The sequence below is a fragment of the Ambystoma mexicanum genome, chromosome 1p, assembly GCF_040938575.1.
Source record: "Ambystoma mexicanum isolate Mex_15411 chromosome 1p, UKY_AmexF1_1, whole genome shotgun sequence".
Taxonomy (NCBI): Eukaryota; Metazoa; Chordata; class Amphibia; order Caudata; family Ambystomatidae; genus Ambystoma; species Ambystoma mexicanum.
In genome coordinates this window covers 666,595,562-666,620,063 of record NC_090921.1, presented here as the reverse complement: position 1 = coordinate 666,620,063, position 24,502 = coordinate 666,595,562, and the positions used below count along the sequence as shown (strand labels likewise).

The 24,502-nt window shown below is 43.2% G+C and overlaps 1 protein-coding gene across 2 annotated transcripts in view; it reads left to right on the top strand.

Moving 5' to 3' along the window:
• The window catches only part of ENSA (endosulfine alpha), a 154,674-nt gene extending 131,570 nt beyond the window's left edge, over positions 1–23,104 (top strand). Inside the window, exon 3 of one of the 2 annotated variants that reach the window (XM_069649735.1) lies at positions 14,044–23,104. In XM_069649735.1, the coding sequence (XP_069505836.1) occupies positions 14,044–14,211 (168 nt within the window). In that variant the 3' untranslated portion in view covers positions 14,212–23,104. Of the gene's footprint in view, positions 1–14,040 lie in introns of both variants that reach the window. The other variant, XM_069649734.1, reaches the window with a different exon arrangement.
• Positions 23,105–24,502: the final 1,398 nt, after the last annotated feature.

Sequence of the window (24,502 nt, the reverse complement as noted above, 5' to 3'; positions counted from 1 at the left end):
TGAATAGAGGAGTTTGTGTCTTACTCTTTGTTTTTAGTTTGTATATATACAGCCGGAGAATCGGATACTGAAGCATGTTTAGCAGTAGCATCTGGTAACCCGTACCCACGTGTAATCTCGTTCTTAACCGGTTTGTGTGCGGTGTACTTCATGATTGCCTGCAGACTATGGAACTTAATGTGGTGTCTAAAAGAGCCTGCTACATATCGTTTTTTTTTTTTTTTTTTTTTTAAACTGGGAACCTGAATTTGTAAGCTGCTTTGCTTCCACAACTGTCCAAAATCTTGTTTGTGTGATCATTGTGTTGCATTCCCTAGCCATCTCGGAGACATGGCTCCACAAAGCTTCCGGACCAGTCTTATACTTAGCCCTCCCATCAGGCTACACCATCTACCGACAGGACTGCCCGAATACTAGAGGGGGAGGAGTGGCCCGCATGAGTCCCTGCCCTTCAGACCGCTCAATACCTCGCTCATACAGCAACATCCTTTCCCTCAAACTTTCCACCTCCCCCACCTGCACCATCATATTCCACATTGTCTACCTTCCACCAGGTACCACAACAAGTTTCCATGATCACCTCCTCCATCTCCTTGAGGACAACATTAAGATATCCTCACAAATCATCCTGTTAGGGGACATGCACCTAGGCCTCAATGATCCAGCACACCTACAAGCCGATAAACCCACCACGGCCCTAGAAACACTTGGATTTTCACAATGTGTCGCCAACCCCACCCACCTCAAAGGCTGCACCCTGGATTGGATTGCTGATCTTAACTGATCACCGTCCATAAGTTCCAATGATCCCTGGCCATGGACAGAGCATCACAATAACTTCTTCTCCATCCCCCCCAACCCAGAAACATAAACAAGTCACCACCCCCTTACCTCATGCTCTTGCACGTAGCACACGCAAACTAACTAAAGACAATCTTCTTCCATTCCTAGAAGTACCCCTACTCAGACCACCATTCCCCAAGGACCCCAAAGTCTTCGCTGACTTATACAACTCCACACTAACCTAAGCAGTCCACGCTAGAGCCCCTCTAGTAGCACGTAGAGTGAAGCCCATCAGACACTCAAACTCATGGTATACCCGAGAGCTACTTGCATTGCGAAACAGTAAACCTATCGCCCTCAAACGCCTGGCCAAAAATAAAAAAAAATCTGAATCCCTGAAACTAGAATTCAGCAAGCTTTCAGCCAAATACAACAAAAAAAACACATCTCCTTAGCCAAAGCCGCCTCCTTCAACACCAGGATTGCCAAAGCAAAATCGGACACCTGGGAAATCTTCGCTATCTTTAGGGAACTTGAGGCTCCAGTTCCCCTTCACAATGATTAACCAAAGATGAAGCCTGGTGTGCCAACATCCAATCAGCCATGCTAAAAAAAAAAAATAGACCACCTACACAGCAAACTCGCCACCCCCATGCCCTCCCTTTTCACTTTCAGAGAAGTCTCTGAACCTGAAGTCCTTAGCCTATTGAAAAACCTCAAACTTTCAAAATGCAAAGGGATTCCGCCCACCCACTATTAAGGCATGTGCAGCCACCATTCCCCTTTCACCGCCTTTATAAATGTCACATTTGCCTCAGGACTTGTCCCCTCACAGCTTATGGAAGCACGAGTAGGGGCAAGATTAACACAAAAAAAAAAACTTCTCTCGACCCCACTGCACCCAACAACTACAGGCCTATCACAATTGTCCCCTTCTTAAACATTCTAGACAAGAGAGCTTATCTAAAGGTCCAACACTCCTCGAAACTAACCGTATTCTAGGATTACGACAATTGGCTTTTTCGACCACCTGGTCATGGCATGGAATCAGCACTACTTGATTGAAAAAACCAGCTGGACGAAATTAGGGACTTGGGTAAGCCGGCCCTTCTCCTACTCCTAGACTTTTTAGCTGCTTTTGACTTGGTGGACCACAACACTCTCTGCCACCACCTCACTACCTCTGCCCACTTCTCACTGAATGCCACAGCCTGGATCGCCGCATTCCTAGAAGGAAGAGCAATGAGAGTTTCTTTCAGAACAGGCCTGTGCCTTACCCAGCCACCATCCACTGCAGCGTATCACAGGGTTCGTTCATCCCCCCCACACTTAACACCATCTTCACAAGACCTCTGTTCAACATCCTTGACCCCACGACATAGCCTACACCAACTATGCCGATGACACACAAGTACTAAATCCCCACCACCTCCCCCTCCCTGAGCCCCCCCCTCCCACCGATAACTACGACACCCATACCCTCAATACACCTACCATTCAGGCCTGGATGGCTGACAACTGGCTGTGCCTCAATGGAGACGAAACCGAAATCCTACTTGTTGGACCTCAAGAAATCCTCAAAACCAACAGCCAATGCACTGCATTCACCATACTTATCGCTGTATCCTCATCAGTCAAAACCTTAGGAGTCCACCTAGACGCCACCCTCTTTATGTCCCGTGAGGTTAGCTCCATCACATATCCTCTGCTGCCTACGCAACCAAACTACTTAATGCAGCAAAACCATACCTGCCCACTGAACTGCCTCACTATTGCCAGAGCCATCATTGGGTCAAAAATGGACTACTGTAATGTCCAGAATAATGTACTCGGAGCTGCCCTCACCATTCTCAAAAAGGATCATATAAGCGCAGCAAGGCGTAGTGCCCACTGGCTCCCCATCAGAGAACCCATACTTTAACGCTAGCCATCACTCACAAGTGCATTGCCAACACAGCCCACCCTACCTCGCCAACAATGTAACTAAGGCAAGCTCATCCAAACCCACCAGAACACCCTACTCCCATCGTCTCATGCTGCAAGTCACCGTGCCAAAGCAGGTGGGGCTAGCTCCCCTTTTATTTCACTCATACTTTGGAACTCCCTGCCAACTTCTCGGAGCGGAACCCTCTCACTACACGTTCTGTAAAGCTCTCAAAACTTGGTTGTTCACCTAAAACCATGTATATGTCCGCTTTGCTGCCCCCCCGCCCCCCTCCTGTTCCCATGTAACTATGCATAACCCGTACCCAAAATTTTGCAAGCATTCTACTGTACTCTCTAACAGCGCCTCGATGCCCACGGGCTATGGTGCGCTTTATAGATTAATAAAAATAAACATTCTGCTAGCTTACCTGCATGTATGTGTCCGTGCCACTAGTTGCTACTGCTGCTCAGTATACATTGGGTAGTCTACCGTTCTCAACTACTTGGGTTTAACAAACTGCAGATACATCAACAAAGTATATTTAGTCTGCATTTTGCAATGAGTGTCAAACAGGTCTTGCCTAAGATGGAGGAGTTTTGTCTGTAATGGCCACGCAATCATATGGCTCACCATCAAGGAGAATGGCTGAATGTGATGATGAATTCAAACTGCGTTAACATGTTTGGGTTAGATCTGATAAGTTTCATACTTGGGTCAATCGTGATGGGGGCAGGTGCTGTGTTTTGTCTTTAGCAAGAATACTTCTAATGGTGATCCAAACATTATACACATTCAATAGCAAATATGGATAGCATCGATGATGAATTACAAAAGGTTAAGACATTCTTTTAAATAGATAATTGGAAATACAGAAAGAATGGTTTGCAATACAATAGTGTGTACATACAAACGAGACATCAACATTAAATCACCCTACGTTATTTATCGAATAAAGACCTCCATGTTTTAACTGTTATGTAGGAGGGATTTTTTTTGTGGTCATATTAGTACATAGCACTCCTATTTACAAACCAGAGTATGTCAATAGTCCCTGTGTACATCGGTCATTGTGCACAGTCACTAGTACATCAAGTATAAGAGAGGGTACACAGAAAACTGCTGTAATAACAATAGACCATTGCAATAGTCTATCCTTTTTAGCTGGAAAAAGGACAATACTTCAGATGGCTTACTGTAAATAGTGGGAGAAAAGGCAACGCAAGTAGCATAAATGGGGTCATGTGATTTCGTCTGATCATATAAGAATTACATTTGCATCCACACGTTGCTCTAAGGCAGAGGTCTTTAAACTGCGGGGCGCGTGACTCCACTGTAAAATACTTTGGAGAAATGGGCAGCGGTGGCTCACAGGGTCAGACTGAGCATAAAACTCTCGGGCACCAATGAAAGTGTCCCACAGTAGCAAATGGCAGTTCATTCCTTTAGTGACAGACTGTTTGAACAGTACCCAAGGGGATGTTTTTTGTTAAAATGTAAGCAAATTGTGGTATTTAAAGAATATTTATTCAGCAACAATAGTCAAAACTACTAGCTGCATAGAGAAGTAACTCATGAAAATGGCCCAAGTTGGCAACAAAACAGACCCATTTCGAACAACAAAAATTGGCCCATACTAGCCTTTTTGGTTCGGGCATTGCCCTATAGACTAGTCCACGCCTGGTGGCTCATCCATAATGGCCGAGGAGGCATTGATCCAGTGGCCCCCTCACCCATTATGGGAGGGCTGAGGAGCCAGCCAAGTGAAACACTGAGCACTCCCTCTGCTGCTTTTTCCAGCTGATGGAGTGCTCCTGGGCTGGCTGAACTGTCAAAGGGAAACATAGTTTCCCTTTGACATTTCAGTTGCCCAGCCGCACACTGAGCCTAGATCATTGGAAATGCTGGCTGGGGAACTGCATGTCTGTATGTGGGAGGTTGAGCTCCTGTGCCGCCTCGCACATACGGATAGAGAAGCCTGGAGGAGCAGCAGCCACTTCCGCTCTTGCTTCCCGATTCCTGTTCATAATGCAGGAGCTGGAGCACTGGGGACGAAACTTCCGGGGAGGAGGAGATGTATGTGCAATACATTTTTTTTTGTGTGTGGTTCCGTGGAGCTGATTTTGGTGAGGTGAGGTGAGGTGGGGCGGTGGTGGGAGGGAGGGGTGGGAATTGGAGAGGTTTGTACAAAAAAGGCATTTCCAAAATGACTTTGTTGCATAATCCCCCTACCCACCTGCCAAAATCAGCTCTCCTTCTTAGGTGCTGTGGAGCCCAGAGGACACAGATGTTTTGGTACTGTGATGTCCAGTCAGAAATACCATGCTTTCCTCCTGGGCCCCCACATCGCCTTGCATACACATCATTGTGTAAAGCACTGTGGGGGGAGGGTGGCATCTTTTTACTATCATAGATGTCCAGTAAATAAATGTCATGCCTGCCCCTTGTACCCACCCCCAGTGCCAATTGCAAACTGTTTGGCTTTTTATCCAATGTTTTTTAAAGTATGCAATAAAGTGCAACATTTTAACCCATTAGTTTCAAAATATTCCTGGAGGGGAGGAGGAATCCCCAGAGCCCCCTTTATTGGTTCGGGCTCCCTCGCTACACTTGATCACAATCCCCTATCTGGGGAAATATTTATGCCCCTCCACTTAAAGAATTCACCAGCCACCGCTGGGACTGTGCTCGGAGCAAGGTGGGGGAGCCCAGGGACTGTGCTGGGAGCAGGATGGCCGGGAGCCATGGGATATTGGTGGGAGCAGCGTGGGGAGAGCCCAGGGTCTGTGGTGGGGAGAACCCATGGACTGGGTAGGAGTGGGATGTTGGAGCCCAGAGACTGTGATAGGAGCAGGTGGGGAGCCCAGGGACTATACTGGGAATAGGGCTTGGTTATGGCACTCGTTCATAGCCATTTGGACTTACTGTCCATTTGGCATTTTTGGAGTGGTCCGGCCTGCCCACATTTTGCTCGGGGTGGGGGGAAGGGTGTAACAAGCCTAAAAGTCCAGTGCTCTAAAGGTTTGTTTCCTGACAGCGGTGCCTATAGATGATTTGTTTATAGGGTGCACATTAGAAGATGACCTAATCGGAACAATGCTTAACTACACCCCCCCCCCCCCACACCCCCACCATCTGATGATGAGGGAAATTCCTCTCACCGTGCTTGTCTTTTAATAACTAAACTCAATCCACATCTGCTTAAAATGATTTTCGTGGCATGCTTGAGTTTGGTGCCGACTAGCTCGAATTTGATTCAAATCTCATGGGACAGATTGCAGATTTGATTTTCTTAGTCTAACCGATCTGCAACTATATCAGAAGTACAGTGTATCAGCATTCAGTGCCAGCTTGTATGCGCCATGGAAACTTAAATGTATGAATGTCATTGAAATAAAATGGCATTGTGTACCTTGGATTACCAAGATTTCCTGTTGACCGGAGCTCTTTTTTTGCGAATAACCAAAAGTGTGCTCATTTGTTTTTTTGTGCCGTGCCACGCAACGGGCGGTATCCTCTCCAGATTCCTAATGACCTTTTCCTCAGAGAAGAACAGAGAAATGATGAGAGGAGTCCCTGGCATTTGCATGACTCCCTAGCCCATCCCCTCAATCTCCAACTCTTCCCCTGAGAGCTAGTCTCTGCAAGGAAAACCTATCCATTAGGGATATTGAGGAAGGGAGCAGGAATTGTCTGCCTGCGAGCAATGCCGGGTAAGCCTGGGATTAGTTCTATATTAGTACCTCTTAAATAATAATAAGTTCTTGTGCTGTGCTCTAATTTCTGACTGTTGATGGCCCTGCTTCCTTGATTTCTCTTCGAAATTCCGAACCTTCTCCTGCCTCATTGCTCTTTATTTCCCTTGATGCTATTTTATTAGCTACTTGCAGCAACCTCAATGTGGCACAGACAGCCTCTAGAAGTCATCGCTGATTGAGATAGAAAAGTTGTTTCTGCCTGCAGCAGGATTTGCTCAGACTATTCTCCACTATCATTGGAAGTGTCCAGTTGGGTGCTCTGTGAGGGAGTTTTTTTCTCAGCCCTCTCGTAAAGGGTGTAAAATCATTTAACCTGAAGGTGAAGCTGGGATTCCAGACAAAGGTTAGAACAAACTCTTCAAAGTGGTAACTTTGGCAGAGCAGGAACTCGCGAAAGGAGGAAGGCTGGTAGTGAAGTACAGTTAGTTCCAAGAAGTACCTCCGGATAATACACAAAGTACCTCCAGATAATATACTACACTGGTATACTCAAATATTCACTTTGATCACATATAGGCTATTGTACTTGTTTGACCTTACAGATAAACCATAAAGGGACATGGGTGACACTGCCCACTCTCAATCTAAATGCCCGGTGGTATACACAGAACATAGAAGGTTAATGAGTGTGGATAAAAAGGGCACCGTAAATAACAGTAACACGTTTACAGAGTCATGGTCAGTACCCAAACGCCAACGCATGAATATTCAGAATAATGTCTCAATACTCTAATACAGAACTGATTACACAAATGTACACCATACACACACTTATAACAAAAATCGATGCAACAGGGTTACCACGTTGCCAGCAATGTCCAGAGTCACCAGAGGTTAGGATGAAATGAGGCCCACAATACCAGACCCATACGCTCTTATTACATTCCTAGAAATTTGAAACAAAAGTAACCAGCAGTTATACAAAGAAATGTAGTACATTTCAGTAGGCAGGAGTCTAAACTAGTCTTAAAAATGTATAGTAAATTTGTGATGCAAGCTACAATACAGTTGTATAAAACTACATTGCCCCAATAACATGTTAATGTTTAGGTGAATACCTTCCAAAGTCACTTGGGTGGAGTTGAAAAGTTGTGCAAAGTAACCCATAGCAATCGAGTGGTAAATCCAGCAGACAGAACTGCGGTTTAGAATAAAGTCGGGTAAGTCTGTGTTTTTCCCTACAGGTGTGGAAAAAGGTGGTGCAACCAAACCCAGAGGCCTTTCGAAGAACCCTGTTTCACCCCCCACCCTCACACCTTCTTGAAGAACTTTAGTCCCAGGTACAAGACCCATAACACCTAGGAAGGCAGCAAGTCATGATTCGGGCCAGTGTAAACCAATAGCAAACTTGGACCTGCAGAATCCCACCACCACAGGACCCAGGGTACCCCTGTTTCTGAAGTCCAACAAATGAAGGTATAAGTACTCTGACAGTTTTGGTGGACTTCGCTCCGGAACAGTACAACAAATCTGTCAGTGCAGAGCTTCCCTTGCAGTGCGACTTAGGGACACAGGCACTTGCATCCTAGATCAGCCATGACATTGCCAATGTCGTATTCATTTTGATTGCCAATCAAAAAGAATATGCCTTCTCAGGAGGGTGAGCCACCAGCGATAGGAGCAACATCTAAGAAGGGATAGGAGCTTGACCAAGCGTATCTAGCTCAAAGGGCAACACTGAGCAGCCAGACGGCAGAAAATGGTCCCATGGCGGGGGAAACAGTGGATGCAACCAAAGATGGCCCAGACGAAGAGCAGAGACGGAATAATGGTGCCCTCCTGCGCTTCTTGATGAACTTCATACCTTAAGGCGCTAGAACCATGAGGCTAAAATGGTAACACATTGGAAAAAGGCTCAAACAGTCCCAGCACGGGACATCCAGCGCGTTCAATGAAAACATAGATGAAAATGAGGAACAACCTAGAAAGGATGTCCAGCAGCCAAAGATGAACCTGGTGCAAGGTACAGGACACGAGGCCCAGCCAGTATGGCCAACCCTGGCCTGGTCCTAAAAATTCAGCAGCACAGCTTTGTGACAATGTCTTTCAGAAATGCAGGTAAATTAACCGGAAATATGCCAGCAGACATCAGGAAAGCCCAGGGTCTAACCTAGACCTTCACTTGTAGTCTAAGACCTCCCTCCAATCACACAAGGCTGATAAAAAGGTTTTGGCAAATAGACTGCCAAACGCTCAGGTCTACCCTTATTGCTTTGGGCTTGCTGGGGCCATGGACCAGTCTACACCAACCCATACCACTATAAAAGGAGCATGGCTGGGCTCAGAGTCGGCCATGTTTCATCTGCCATTTTAGACGTGCCTAGCTGTTTCCCCAAACCATAGCTGAGAACAGGACTAAGAAAATGCATTCGCACCCCCAAAGTGACCTAAACGCACTAGTGCCAACATGTGGTTCATCCCTTTCCTGGAAGCTGTATGGGCTACCATAGGACAGCATGGTCAAAAGGATTGCCGTGGCAGAGGAATTTAAGCGGAAGTCCCTGTCGCCACATAAATTCATGAAATCCCGGGGTGGTGGTGTACGAAGTGGAGGGGGAATGTGTTTAGGGGACTCCAAAAATGGGACAGCAGAACCCTCAAAAATGTAATTCTGCCCCAACATCTACATTCTTGTCGTGCTATGATCCTTGCTTATTGGCCAATGGCGGGATAGTGCAGCAAATCATTTGAAAAGCGATACTTTTACCAGATGGTCTGTTGTGGGTTTCTTTTACTGCCCCAACAAGTCCTGCCATAAAGATGGATTACTATGGAGCATCCTGTCACGAAATACATCGAACTTCTAGTGGATGATCTCGCTGCGCCATCCCCAAAACAGGGTTGGCTGTATCCATATCTCAAACATCTAACCTGATGGCGTTCTCGCTGCTTGGTATCTCCTCCAAACCAGATTCTGCAATCTTGTGTTTAACTGTAATGAATTGTGCACAGACCCTCACCCCCAGAAAGGAGATTTTGGGAAATATCAGAGTTAAGATGCAATGAAATATCTTGGCCTAGTCTCCATTAATTTTCCCAAAGATAAAAGACAATTTTTGCCAGAACGCACAGTGAAAACCGCTGGACAGAATTGGACCAGTTAAACTACTTTTCCATGAAGCGTTGCGCTCCTGGGGGGGATGGGGGGGGGGGGTTTAGGGTTCTTGCATCCAGTACTTTAAACTAATATTTCACAGAGACAAGGGGTCTCCTTCTCCTAAAATTATAAGATCTCTCCCATGGTGCTTTGCATCATCAAGGCTTTATAGAAATGAGAAAGCTGCCATCTTTTTTCTCCCCGATGTGTAAGGGATTCGTGAATATTAGGGGTAATATTTGAGGTTATATGAAAAGTTAAAAATGCCCTTTGTAGGAGGAAAAGGGATGAAATGGCATCAGGCTAGAAGTGGGACGTGGGAAAGAGAACACCATGTGAAATTGGGGCGTTGTGGTGAAGCCTGGGGACCAAGTTCAGAGCTAACGTTTTTGCAATTCAAGGTTATTTTTGGCATATTCAAGGTTATTTTAGAAAGTGTGTCGCTTGTAAAACGCAAAGGTTTTTGAAACAGTCAGGATTATTTGTAGTTAATTGCTGAAAATAACTGTGGTTATGGGGGTCGGGGAAGAGTTTAAAAAATGTTGATTAATACAGTGGAATTTTACAGTGGGGTCTGGAGTGTAACCTATTGGGGGGCAACAAGTCAAAGGGTGCAATATGGCCCTGGTCAGTGATCATGAAGGCCGTGCTAACTGACCAGGGCTGGAGGCCGTGGCTAGTTGGCTAGTGCGCCTGAAAGACATATACAGTGGCCACTGGCCTGGTAGTGTTTTAAAATATACAGTGGCCACCTTTTTAATTTTCATATTCTGACTGTCCGTGACAAAAACACCTGGCCTAAATGTTAGTGAACAAAAACAAGTTCCCTAGATATGTGATGTCAGCAGTGATGCCATCAATGACATTTGTGATGTCATCTTTGTCATGGGTGTTAGTCTTAGCAGTGCACAGTGGTGGCGTGAGTTATGGTTGCCTAGCTTACCATAACTGGCGAATTTCTGGGGGTTTTCGGTTTTACCTGTAACCATAACGTCCCTTTAACAACTTTTTTAAGTTCATGGGTTTTTACCGGTGCACTCTAATTTGCTACAACTTCTAATATCGTACTTATCTTCAATATAACATTATTTTCGGCCCATGTAGAAAGTTTGACCTCTAAAACTGTGCCATTCCCCACTTGATACCAACATTTAAAACACTTCTACAAACTTTTTGCAACTTTTTCCAATGGTTTTTGTGTTCGGCGATGTTCGCGAAAGTCTGACGTCATGGCCACATGAACGCGTCCGCGATCATATTGGCGCTTCGCAAACAACTTTAGCTAACGCATGAAGTTTCAAGTTCAGAATTTACCCTAGCACCGCTCCTAGACCTATTTTTACTGATTATCCATTTGCAGTCTAGCACAGGGGACATTCTTGGAAGAATATTAACAGAACTGCTATTTATTTTCAAAAATGGGATCAGTTTTTGCCACCCCTTCTCCCCAGGAGTCGCCGCCGCCACCACCACCACCAGCTGCATGGCCTACACAATGGAATAAGTGCAAACGTTCAGAAAACCATCAAGAGGATCAGGAAGATGAAATAGAGGAAATAACTACCTCTAGCACCCAGATATAATCCTGGGTGTGGCAGTTCTTGACCACCATGGTGGGAGGAAGATGGTGTGTACTGGTGTCAACTAGATATAGGGCCTTGGAACCTGTGAGGTTCATAAGGGACCAGTCTCAATGGTAGGAGTTAGCAGGGAATGGAGTAAGTAAAATAGGAACACAAAAGCAGAGTTTTTTTTCCATAAGTTCACAGAACATATGGAAGTCCAGTTGAAGTATACGAGGAGCAGGAAGGCTGTTCCAAAGACAGGCACCAGTCGAAGAAAGACGCTTGCCTCCTGCTCTCGGTTTCAATAAGCGTTTTTCAAGCACAGTATTGGAGTTACAGCAGCGAAGGGCTCTAGCAGGGCAGTATTTAAGGAAACCAACTTTGACATATTGTAGACCTTGCCATTAGCAGGAGCCGATGCACACGTTTTAGGGCTGCAGCGATATAATCCCTGGGCTTGAGGCCAAGGATAAGTCGTGCAGCCCTATTCTAGATTAGCCAAATGGGGCATAGATAACAAAGGGGGAGGTTAAGGAAGAGTCTGTTGCAGTAGTCCAGCCTACACAGGACTAGGGCTCAACAGACGTTCAACTTCTGGGGGATGGTGAGGAATAATATAATGCCTGTAAGGTCGTCAAGCTGAAATCATGGGATTTCTGTACAAACTCTGAAGTGTAAGGCGAGAGAGGATTTAAAGATGACCCCAAGGTTCTTGGCCTCAGAGGATGGTGAGAGTAGAGGGCCCAAAGACAGCGGCCAGACGGTATGAGAAAAACGGGGCACAGGTGTTGCAGTAAGAAAGATCTCTGTCTTACTGGCATTGAGACGCAGATGGTTAGCCGCACACAATGCCTCAATGGCGAACAGACAATTACAGATAAAAAACAAGGATAACAAATTAGTTCAGGGAGGTTTAAGGAAACCTGTGTATCATTAACATAACACTAGAAATGGGGGGGGGAGACATTGGGTGAGCTAGGTGGACGAAATGGGTATGGATGTCCACAGATCCAACATGGTGACATATTAAAAAAATATGACGCACCTCATGCTTCTCGCCATCCAATCAGTAGGTGCGTCTGATGTCCATAAACCTCACACCGGGCCCTGATTGGTCCAGGGTGGTTTCCGCGGACCGAATAGGGGAGTGAGTCTGCGGACCGGACCCAGATATCACAAACGTTGTTTTTTTTACTACTTTTTGCCACACCAAACTTTGCAGAATCATTCTGAGGAGTCCATATGCTTCTTTTGCAAAGTTTAGTGCAGGTTTGTCCAGGGGGGCGGGGGGGTTGAAGTTATAAGCTGCCCAAAACAAATGCTTATTCTGAGTTGAGCAACTGCACGGCTGCTACCGCAGGCCATGTAATATGCATTCCAAAACAGACACCAGAAACGTCTCGGACTACACTAGTGCTCCTTCATAAAACCCTTAAAAAGTCAGTGTGGTTAAAAAAAAAAGACATTACTTTAATTTATAATCCACGGTTCAAAAGCAGAAAAGGAAACTGCAAAAATCTAGTTTTTAAAAGGTTTGGAAAAAAAACTTTCACCTGAAATGTGAAAATGGAGAAAATCCATTGCAGCCAAGTCACACACTGCAGAGCGCCCCTAGTAGCCATCGCAAGAGGTTCACCTCCAGTTCTGAGCCACAAGAGCAAGGCATTGTGAATATGCAAATTAGCTCAAATGCAACCCTTTTTCTCCAGGAAATTGTGTTTGTTTAAGAGGGCAGTACTACTTTATACATAGCTTAATCAACCCAATACAGACATTGTCAAATCTGCCAGGACAACTGCATACCTTGTTTCAGCCCTATTAGGGATCATTAGTGCAGTATTGTCCTGACCGGCTTCTGGGTGGAGCATTTGACCATTTTTTTCACAACACCAAGAAAGTTATGTATGGTGGGTTTAAAAATGTTTCAACATATTTTCAAACCTTTGTGAACCCACTTGTGTCTTCATCATGGCATTGGCAACAAAAACAAATACATGGCAATCTATTTTGACAGAAGGGGGTGGGATTAAGGACTGCTAGTATCCCAGGTAAGTGACCAACCTAAATATCAGTTTTACAAACCCCACTCATCTGTAGAGTGGAGAACGTTTTTCCAATTCCTATTGTTTCCTCAATTGGGTATGGGGGAGCAGATTGGCATGGTAGTTTGTACCTAGGGTCAATGATGGTTGAAGTCCACCCTGCTACACATCGTATGTATGAGTATCAAGGAATAATTTACAAACCATCTCAAACGTGAACAATTAAATGATGTTGCAGGGTTCGAAATTAAGTTTGTAAAAACAGGAGCTAAAAGCAGCTTTTGGGTATCCCTCATTTAACCAGTGACCAGGAGCTACCAATGGGGAACGAGGAGCTAGTACATAGCGTTCCACATATCTAACTTGTATCATGTTTTCCATTTATTATTACCCTTTAATCTTTAAATGTGAAGTAGATGTGTCCTGATATTTATAGGTTGCCCCAAACCCACAGTTAAATTCACCTAGGTCTTCGGCATCAGTCGTCCTGGGGAGCCGAAAGTAGCTCCTGGTTGCTGTTGGTGACACGCTAACCAGTCACTTCTAGGCTGCAAGCAGTAGCTAGATAGCTCCCAGCTCTCCTCAAATTCGAACCCTGTATTGGTATCCAGTTTCTGCAAGGATACAAGGTAAGCCATCAACCTAAGTGGTTTCATCATTGGGCGTTTGGATAATTATTACACATTAAAGCCTGTCATTTGGGATTTATTCCGATTTTGTTTTTCTACCTCCCATCCCTCCAAACCCCCACTCTCCCAAGTCTTACCCATGATGACCTGCACAATGTAATTTAACTTTAATGCTGTTTGTGCTGTTCCTTATTTGGTTGTTTATACGGTAAACTAGCCTTTCCTCTGCCCATCTTTTACAGCAGAAGTATTTTGATTCCGGCGATTACAATATGGCGAAGGCCAAGATGAAGAACAAGCAGCTGCCAAACGCGGGGCAAGACAAGAACCTAGTGACAGGCGACCACATCCCAACCCCGCAGGATCTTCCACAACGAAAGTCCTCTCTTGTAACCAGCAAGTTGGCGGGGTAATGTGCGACCTTCGCACGCCCAAACACACCTGTTGAACTTCAGCATATCCTAGCGCTAGGATGGGCGGATTTCACTTATTTCAACACTTACCGTACTTTAAGCAAACAGGATGTCGTGTACTCAAGATTTTTTTTTTTTTTACAATTGGTCAACATGTTTGACGAATCCTTATGTTTCCAAATGTGCAGCCTTGTCATATGATTAACTCATGGCAACAAGTTTGAAAACATTCTGGCTCTAAATGGGTGCAGCTAGAGTTGAAGTTCTTCAGCGAGTGTAACCTTTAACTGACCAGGTTGAGCTGATGGCCAGTGAATGCCTGCTTGATCTGCAGTTTGAGGGCCTGCCTGAGCTGACATTCATTGTGGCCCAGTGACAGTGTACCTGCAGCAAGGGCAGATCATTGGGCGTTCAGCGAAGTGCAGCCCAGCTGAGCGTTTGAGGTCCAGTCTGTGTTGAATGTTCAGTGACGTTCTGGCATAGTTGATGTTTATGGAGGGTCCGTGGGAGCAGATATTTGCCAGTGAGGAGAGCTGCAGCTGATGTTCGTTGAGAGCCAGAATGAGCTGCTGCTCTTGACTTATGCATTACAATCGTATTTTTATGGTTCTGTGGGGCAAGCAGCATTTTACAGAAGAGTTTTAGGTTTTAGTGGCCAGCAGATGAGTGTAGTTCTGTGGGGTAGAAGGCCATAAAAAAGTTTCTATTGCTAACCAGGATAATGGTACATTGCGAATGCACAAAGTTAACTGCTGATACCAAGCCAATACTGATAAAATATGAAAGAGCTGGGTTGGGTTTGAAAGCAGTGGCGTGTTTTATATGTTTATTGTAATTTAAAAACAAGACTGAAGGTGTCTAGCATATTTTTGTCTTTCAGCTATGTGCTTGATGGATCACAAATGTATCTGTTATTGGGAAGAACTTCCGAAGAACTGGTAACATGTTCTGCTACGGTTTTAGCTGTACTATATTATGAAACCTTGCATATGGCTTTTATGTGCCAGCTCAACTGGTTGGGGAAACGTTCTCTGCAGTGATGTCGAAACTGAAGCTGCCATTCATTTGGTAACAAAATAACAATTTACAAATCCTTCCCTCTCTGTATCATTTACTATTTCTGCTATTCTTGTTGCAGAAGAATGTATAATTTCTGCAGCTTTTAAAGACCGAATAACTATGAAATCCACTTAGTTATATGAAATAGTGGCTCCTGATTGCCATCGGTTTGGCTCCCAACCACAGGGAAGGCAAAACAATCTGTTTTGCATCTTTTTTTAATTTGCAATTTTTAAAGAAAGTAACTTTTCTTTCTGAAAACTATACTATTTTTTCCCCTCTGTGAGTATAGAATTGGTAGGAAAACTTTACCAAGCCTAATTTGTTGGGTTTCCTATAAAGGCTATTGCTTTTTTCATACTAGGCTCACAAACAAAGTGCAATTTTGTTTTAACGTATTCTTAAACTTGAGACTATCTGGTGTTTGCTCAAAAAAAGAAACTGATACGTATGCTCTTTGAGGTATACAATAGCTGAAATCACTTGGCCTCCACTTTTCAGCAGAAATACCCCAATACTCACAAGAAGCTGTTGTGGTGCCCTTGTACCACATGGAGCTAGCTTTGTAAACTCTTGGGCACATTGTTAACCAAAAAAAGTTGTATGGCCTTTTGGACAGCGCTATGATGACCATTCCTTCTGATCATTTTCCAGACTTTCTACCTGGGCTGATGATTTTGAAATCTCCAACTTTAAAGAAAGCTGTTGTGATAGCAATAACTGCCAAAAGCAAAGCTTTTTTACCAACTTGGTTCCAAACATGTTCAAAACTGTTGCTACAGGAGAATATTCCATTTGCCTCTAACTTTATGGCAGAGGAAAACTTACTGGTCCTTGGCACATCAGACTCCGTCCCAGACTGCACCAATTCCTTACCATCTGCAAGCCAGGAACTATCCATGGAAAAAGCACATTGTTGTTTTGCAAAAAAGAGTACTCAGATTTCTGAAATTCCAAAGCAAGATTTTGGAGAATATTTCTGGGTCTTTGGCAACTTGTTAAGCTAGGCAAATACAGAATTTGCTGCAGATAAGATGTTATTCACACAAAAATGTCTTTATCCCAGCATAACCTGAAATGAACAAAACATTAAAAAAAAACACACACGTATTGAGTGGAGTATTGATAACTGTGACCTGACCTGTAGTATAAGGGTGACAGCAAGTCTCCTTAACTCGAAGCTGAACCAATTGAAACTGACCAAACGCGCTATTCCTGTTTGGGCTTGGAAAATGAATGAAGAAATCCAACCATCCCACGATGTGAATTCATTGGTTTCCTTGGAATTAGTTAAATATGGTCACAAAGGTTTCCAAAAACTGGTCTTCATTGCGCAATAGTGCACAAGGAGCATAGAGCAGAAGGCCACGGCACAGCAGTGCAACTGGAGCATACTCTGAGGCACAACATAGAATAGACTCTCATGCAAGGCTGAGGGTAAAACGTGTGATTCAGTAGTATCTGTTGGATGTGTGTGTTTACTGTATGTGGAGATGTGGCCTTCACCGCGTGGGGTTTCACAAATATGCTCATATGCTCACCCACTGAAGTGTAACTATTGCCTGATATGAAAACAAAATAAATTGTTTAAATGTTCACAAAATGATGTGGGCGATCATGTAACAGATTTACCAGAAATGGTCTTCCATAATCTTCCTCATCCTTTCTAGTTGAAAGCCGCTTAATAATCCATATTTATTCAAATTTCACCAATGTTGCAGTTTGTTACCTTTTGGAGAGCAGGCATGGCAGAAATAACCCTGCAGAAATAACCCTGCAGATTGCTACACCTCCTGCTGATGTAGTTATCCAATGCGTGCTAAGGTGTCTCCAAGCATTGCTGGTCGGACATCTAGTGTACGACGAATTAGCCAAGGTTTTTTCCAGTGAAATAATTGATAAAGCAATGTGTAAACTTGTGTGATGTGCCAGTTCTCTGTTGCTATTGTAGCATGTGTTTCCTTTTTAGATTCTGTTTTATTGTGGGAAGATATGATTCTAATGTGCAAGCAGTAAGAAGACTGAATTAATTACATCCACAGGTGATCACCAGACTGTAACAATGTCAGATGGGAAAATGTGTACAAAAAAAGCTGTGTAATCTTTGGGAGAAAAGACGCTATCATTTTGTGCAAGGGTTGAGGTATACTCCTAACTTGTCTTCATGAATCTCTACTTTAACGTTTTTTTTTTGTTGCAGCCTCCCCAGAGGCAGCGTGCTTTCTTCGGAACTATACCAAATCACATTCATTGCAGAGCTAGAAAATGTCCGTCTTTAGAGTAAACCTGGACACAGTTCAGTTTTGGTGTGGATTTCCATTTTTCCACCTGCGACTAGGGCAAGGTGAGCTTGTGCATGCTGCACTAAACAGTGGTGCTGTTTGTGTACTACTTTTATCTGAGCTGTTCAGTAGTGGGTTTTTTGTACTTCTGCAAAGTAGATTTAGGAATTTTTTATTTTTTTTACCGTAATAGGTTGTGAACGTGATGTAGTTAATATTCTGTTTTGCAGTTTAGGAGCAGATTTATATTCAGTACAGAACAAAGTACTTAGATGGGCACTCCCTTTTGGCACCAGAAAGAACATGCTATGGTAACAGTACTGAGTAGAATTCCGCAGACGAGTGCCACAATTGTAAGTTATTTATTTGAAGATTAACCAGGTGTGCTGATGATCGTTGCTAGGTCCTATTTTCATCAGTGTGGTAGGGAATGAATGCACAGTTGACGAGTTCTGTCCTAATTCTAAAGTCCATGCACTACATATTATGCAAAGGGAAAAATGAGACACCTTCTAACAATGGACAGCTTGTAGTTCAACCTCTTGACTTCTCTCTAAAAATGTCCACCCCGTGTTGGAAACCCTTAAAATTACAGCTTTTCTTATGTCAGTGGGAGTGAAGTTTGTTTTATGTTCAGCGCTCATTCACTTGTCTGTTGTTCACTATACACCTTCAAGGCTGGTGCTCTGGATGGCAGTGGTATGATTTGGGAATTGCTGAACAACCCAATGCAAAACAAAAAAGCCCAAATGCTACATTAACGAGGCGGGTTTTCAGATGCTTGGCACAGGTTCTCAGTGTTTGGTACTGTCTGGACCCAAACTAACCTGGGCCAACTCTGTGATTGAGAGAAAGTATGACCAACAAGACTGCTTGTGTTGGAGAGAAGCGATGTACTGTAAAGATTGAAAATATTGTACACGTGTTCCATGAACAGAGTGATGCATTGTAATGTTTGTTCTGTAACAACCTAAACCACGTAGAATACCCAATGTAAACAAAATATTTTGGCAAATTATTGAACTCCTTTATAAATAAACTGATGTACATGGATAATTCCAGAGGAAACACTCCATACAAGGCATGAGATAAATCTGCGAGGTTTGACAGCTGCCTTTTTGGATACTGTTTTCATACAGGACAGGTGAGCGAGATGTACTGCACTATGATTTTGCACATGACTGGTATGTGAGCAGTTTCTTTATATATATATGTTCTTGCTTGTGATTCTCAAAGGGCATGATTTGTCTGACATTGACGAATATACTGGAAGAACTATTGATGATCAAACAATGTGTATCCGGGCTTGTACAACAAACAGCAATGGCTCTAAACAAATGTAAAACAGCAGAGCATTGGTGAGCTGTGGCACCTTGTGGCCTGTAAATCGGTCTGTGTTCGACATTTCAAGCACAGGTTGAAAATACAACCTGCTCTCACTAATTCAGGGGTTGATCAACTTAATTCAATTTAAATGTTTTCTACCTGAGTTTTAACATTGCAAGGAACAAAAACGTGACTTAAATGCAGCCTCCCTTTTTAGTTTTGTTTGTATTTTAATGTTACTAGCTTTTCCTCTTGACAACTGCTCCTTACTAATGGACGTAGATGCAGAATGCACGCATGTTGATGTTCTCTGCCTGAGGCTCATTTGTGTTACAGGATTAAGATTTTTCCTGCCTGATAGTCCATAAGGAATGCATCACGGGTCACCAGTACTCCCTTAAAGGTGCATTTGTTGTGTAAACGCTTGTCTAGTTTTTAGTGTGTCTGCCAAAACATATTACATTTCTGACCGACTAGGGCCCTTTTTTCTTTTTTTTTTTTTTTTTGCAGCCCTGGGTTTTATTTTGAAAATGTTGGAACAAACTCTACCCAATGCAAATAGTAGCATTGCTTCTTGGTGGTTACAAACCTTTTTATTCTGCAAGAAGCCCAGCCGATCATTCGACAGACAAGCCATGCGGCAAGTGATGGGCATGTTATTTTAAGCGCCTTTGTGTGGTTCAGCTGTACTTTATGAACAATGAGCAGTAGATGGATGCCTTGTCCAAACTCCTAGGGAAATTATGATTAGGATGGATAGTTCCTGTGAGGAATTGCCCTATTTAGAGGTGTCAAATGACCACCTTCATCCCACCAGCACTATTTAAACCATATGTTTAACTTGGGAACAAACCATGTCTGAGGGGGGCAAGTTTTGAAAACTAAATAAGATGTTATTGGCGTCTGCGGATTACTTGGGGAAAGCCCCTTCAACAAAAATGCTCCAGTCAAAAAGTATTTAATAGTGAATATCATGCTGGACGGCAGTGAGAACTAACAAACTTCACATATGCATGAATCCGTGGAACTGGGCATCACATTGGCATAAATTGATGCATTGCCAACATATGTACCTGTGCCGATTTACAGGCAGTGCAGGTTGTACCTTTTTTGCGGACATGCTCAATATATGAAGTAACCTGCTAGCTTTTTCTTGTTTGCACCTTGGGTTTCACAAACATTACAGAGGCTAGCATGTACTTTGCCACAGTTGGTAGGTAAAAGGAAAGAATGCCATCTACATAAACGGATAGACCAGATTAGCCACCTAATTATCTTCAGAGAAATGTGCATGCCGAAATGACTTGGTCTTGTAGTGTTAGGAAATTCAGCAGATTGGATTGCCCTTGCGGTCATTATTTGCATAAGAAACGAGTAAACCAGAGGGACCTTGTTCAATTTCTCTGGAGGAAAATTGACAGTGTATAAATGTTTGTGATCCGTATGTTGAGGCAAATGGGCAGATTAGATGCACCCACTTGCCTCAGGAGGGGAATGGACGAACACAACTTGTTATATAGCCCTTGTTATAAAAGCTTATTTGCCAGTATGCATCACTGTATAGAAGTGCTACTTGTGTAGTACTCAATTATCGTACTTGGAAGAAGGCTATGTCCCAAAATACAAAGAACAAAGTGAGGAATGGATGGCATATGTGTGCAATGGAGCAACATAAGAGCTGTGTATTATCGCCACTGACCCACACGAGTACAAAACAGGGCACTCTGGTGAGAAAATGTTTAAAAAAAAAAAAAAACTCTTAACCATGCATCATGCTTCCTTCTCCACAGCCGAATACATGTAATTTTGGTCCTTCGTTCTTCTTCATTACGGCAAGGTGATGAGTACTGAAAATTGATTCTGAGAATCCCTTTACGAAAAGAAGAAAATGCTTTGTATGATCAGACTGCTTCGTTCCTTTTTAATAGCGTTTTTTTTGTTTTGTTTTTTAAAGAAGTGGCAAGGTAGGAGTTGCCAGCATGCAATGCAGGCATATACATTTTCCAATTAAGCCTGCATTTCGTAGCATGCCGATTGGTTGTCCCCTCCGCCCGAAGTGGTAATATTGCAGATTTTTCAGTGGTATTGCTAAGGTCTGTAACACAAACCTAGTTAGTTGTCTGAAAGCAGCACTTGAATTGTGCCTGCAATATAGCTACTCATTTAATAAAAAAAGGTAGCAAGCAAGGTACCTTAAACTTCCATGTCAACTTAGGCCAAATACAAATATTCTACCTCCCAATGTGCTCAATGTTTTCATTGATCAAGGGAGGAAGCTGGGACAAACTTCGGCTTGTGTCTCACTGCCAACAACTTAACCACTGGACAAACTCCCTACCACGAGCATTGCATACTTATTTTTTCCTTTGGAATTTCTCCCAGCCCTTCGTTAAAATAGAGTGTTCCTTTGACAAAGTTTAGAAGAAAGTTCTTTTTTACATCAGCACTGTGATTTTAAAGCAAAGGATGGTGGTGTGGTAGGTCGATTCCCTGCATTCAGAACTGCTAAATACATTGTTGCAAGATGATATGCATGATCACAGAAAATACTGGCGGCCAAGAAACATAAACTGGGATTTGTATGTTCTACACCTTGCTTGCAGAATTTTATCACAGATCCTCACAATGGTGAGTAAGTTCGGGTAAACTCCTTAATTTTCTCTCCAGTTCAAAGGGATACATTCAAAATTATTAGTGCCTGATTTTACCAACGTATTTTACAATGGCGCAATCCCATTGAAAACGTTTTGTAAATCTGGCCCTCAGGGTATAACAGTGAAGTGTTAGAATCACCAGCTTCCCCAGTTTTTGACGCATAAGTCAATATTTCTGTGAAGTGTCAGTGAAGGTCCATCTTGCACCAGAGTAGATGGTCTTCCATTTTGCAGGTGTTCTTTTAATACACTTTTTTGCCTTGCATAGCTGTAGATCTAGCTTACCTCACGTCCAACAGCAACTAAAATGTTTTCATTTAACCGCTCTGGTCTTTGGAGAATACACATTTTTTAATACTTAGATGGGGATAAATGAAAACTGGCCTCTGGGCTTTTGTTGCAGTCTGGTGATTTCAAAGTAATGATTTTGGGATAAGTATTCAGACTTCCTTCATTTGTACTTGTGTCACTTCTCAAGCTGCTAACGAACATCATTTTCAAACATTAAGGTCTACCTTGCTATGAATACAAAAAGTGTTTCTTAGGGATCGTTTTTATTTTTATTGCCCCTTGATATCGCTGAATACTCATTACTGGAGCAAGCCCAACACTTCTCTGTTCTAAAGGCTTCTGTTTTATAACACAAGCAGGCCCGTTTTTAGTGAGTTTTGTATGGTCCTCTCTTCCACAGAAAACGCAAGTGCCTGAAAGTAAGTGTGTGTGTGTAATATTTATATACGCACACACATCCATATGCGTGTTTAGGGTCATGGATACAGAGGATTTTTCCACTCTACGAGGCAGGTTCAGAGAACTTGATGATTGTGGGCTCAAGGTTGTCCTTAAAATGGATTGAATGATCTACGATTTTACACTTGTAGCGTCAGTGACGAAGATGCATTGAAATGCCTTCCTTGTTGGGAACTACAGGAAACGTGCTGTCAACTTTTCCAAGTTGAACGCTGAATACCCCAAAAAATTAGTTATCACATTAAATAGGTAGATTGTAATCTTCCCCTCAAATGCTTGAATTCGCACCCATACTTTAAACAACAAGAATGTCATGAGATGGCTTTCTTCAGCCCCCCCCCCCCCCCTATATTGTCTCTGAAAGTAAGTTATGGGTGGTGCAATGTCGGTAACATATCTGGATTATATCTATGGCTGGGAGAGAGGCAGTCACATTTTGGAAAAGCCAGTAAGTGTCTCAGAAGTTTCTGTTATGAAGGGCAACCGTTCCAAGCATGCCTCCCTGCCTTTGTTCTTGTACTGTGGGAGTTATGAAGCACTGCTGCCATTTGCATTGGGTTGAACCTGGCCTATTCTGTAGACTAACTCTTTGTTGCACATACTGTAACAAAGGAAAATCTTCTCATTTGCTGGAAACAATGTATGAAGTGTAAAGTGTCTGCTTTGTAAATGTTTCATTTCCAATGTTCTCCTTCGTTTTATCACATTTGCACTCCAATTCAAATAATGTACAGTATCCACAGTTCTCCTGTTTATCCCAGCCACATTGTAAATAGATATGATGCCTAAATGCATATAAATATATATAATTTTTTTACATCATCTTTTAAAGTCTAGTGTTTTTTGACATTTATTTTATGTTTACCATCTGTACTGATATGAGAACTACATTTGATATTGCACAATAGTAATTATGCGATGGCCTGCGCAAAAACCCATTGTTCACTCCGAGTAAAATGTAATTTGAGAATACAATGTACAAGGAGACATGTTCTAAAATTGTGTGTGTTACAGGGTTGGTGATGTAATGCAGTAGCTAGAAGATGGACTTCACTTTTTAAGATCACTTTAGCACCATTTGAGTCTTTACACCGTTCCCAACAAATATAGACGGGAGCGCTGATTTTTGTTTTTGGGCAAGGTTTCATGGTTCTTTTAAGGAGGGAGGGAGGGCTCCGTTTAGGGGGTGGGATCCCAAAACCTGACGTCAATTTTATTTTGTATTTAAATGAAGACCAGCGTTGTCAATTTGAGCAGCTATGACCTAGAGTAGAATATTACCCTCACAACAGATATGTTCCCCCTACAGCCCTGAGATTTGTTTTGACTTAAGTAGCCAACTGGTGCAGTATCACTATTTATCTGTAGTTGTACTGTCCTACTATTCTGCTTTTTCTGCTCCTTTTCTTTTGTACTACTGCCCAGCCGTTTGTGTGTGGTGTTTTTTCTGCTTTGTCAGTCGATTGTATGATTTATGTTATGCGGCCTGATGCCTGCAGACATTCGGTGCTCTACAAGTATGTTATGTTTTGGGTACTTATATAGAGCACAGTCACCAACGGAATTGGTTCCTAGGCGCTCTGGTGGATCTGTAAACGAGAAGGTGGGATGGGTTAGTGAGGTGAAGAGGGAGTAGGATAGTGAGGAGTGGTGTACTGTTGGCAGCTTCAACTCGGTAGACACTGGGTGCTGAACTTTGGTGCGAGTATTGGATCGGTGTCCGTCCGCGTATGCTGTTGGTGCGGCTTATGTGTTGTTGCAGTGTGGTGAAGTGCGTGCGGCTTGTTGTGCTCGAGATGGTTGTGAGTTTTTGGGTGAGATAAGTATGCAGAGAGTTTGAGTTTATATTGGTTAGTGGGTTAAATGACATTTAACATGCTAACATTCATAGTTCTGTCTAGGTGTGGCACTCGCCAACCTTCACAATACGATCTAGATGCAGCGCAGGCTAAAGTTCTCAATTCTAGGTGTGGCACATGCTAGCATTCAAGTTCCATCTAAGTGTGGCAGGTGCTAACATTCATAATCTTATCTAGATGTGGCGCAAGCTAACATTCACAATACTATCTAGATGCGGCGCAGGCTAAAGTTCTCAATTCTAGGTGTGGCACATGCTAGCATTCAAGTTCCATCTAAGTGTGGCATGTGCTAGCATTCATAATCCCATCTAGGTGCGAGGCAGGCCAAAGCTAATAATTGTAACTAAGTGCGGCGCATGCT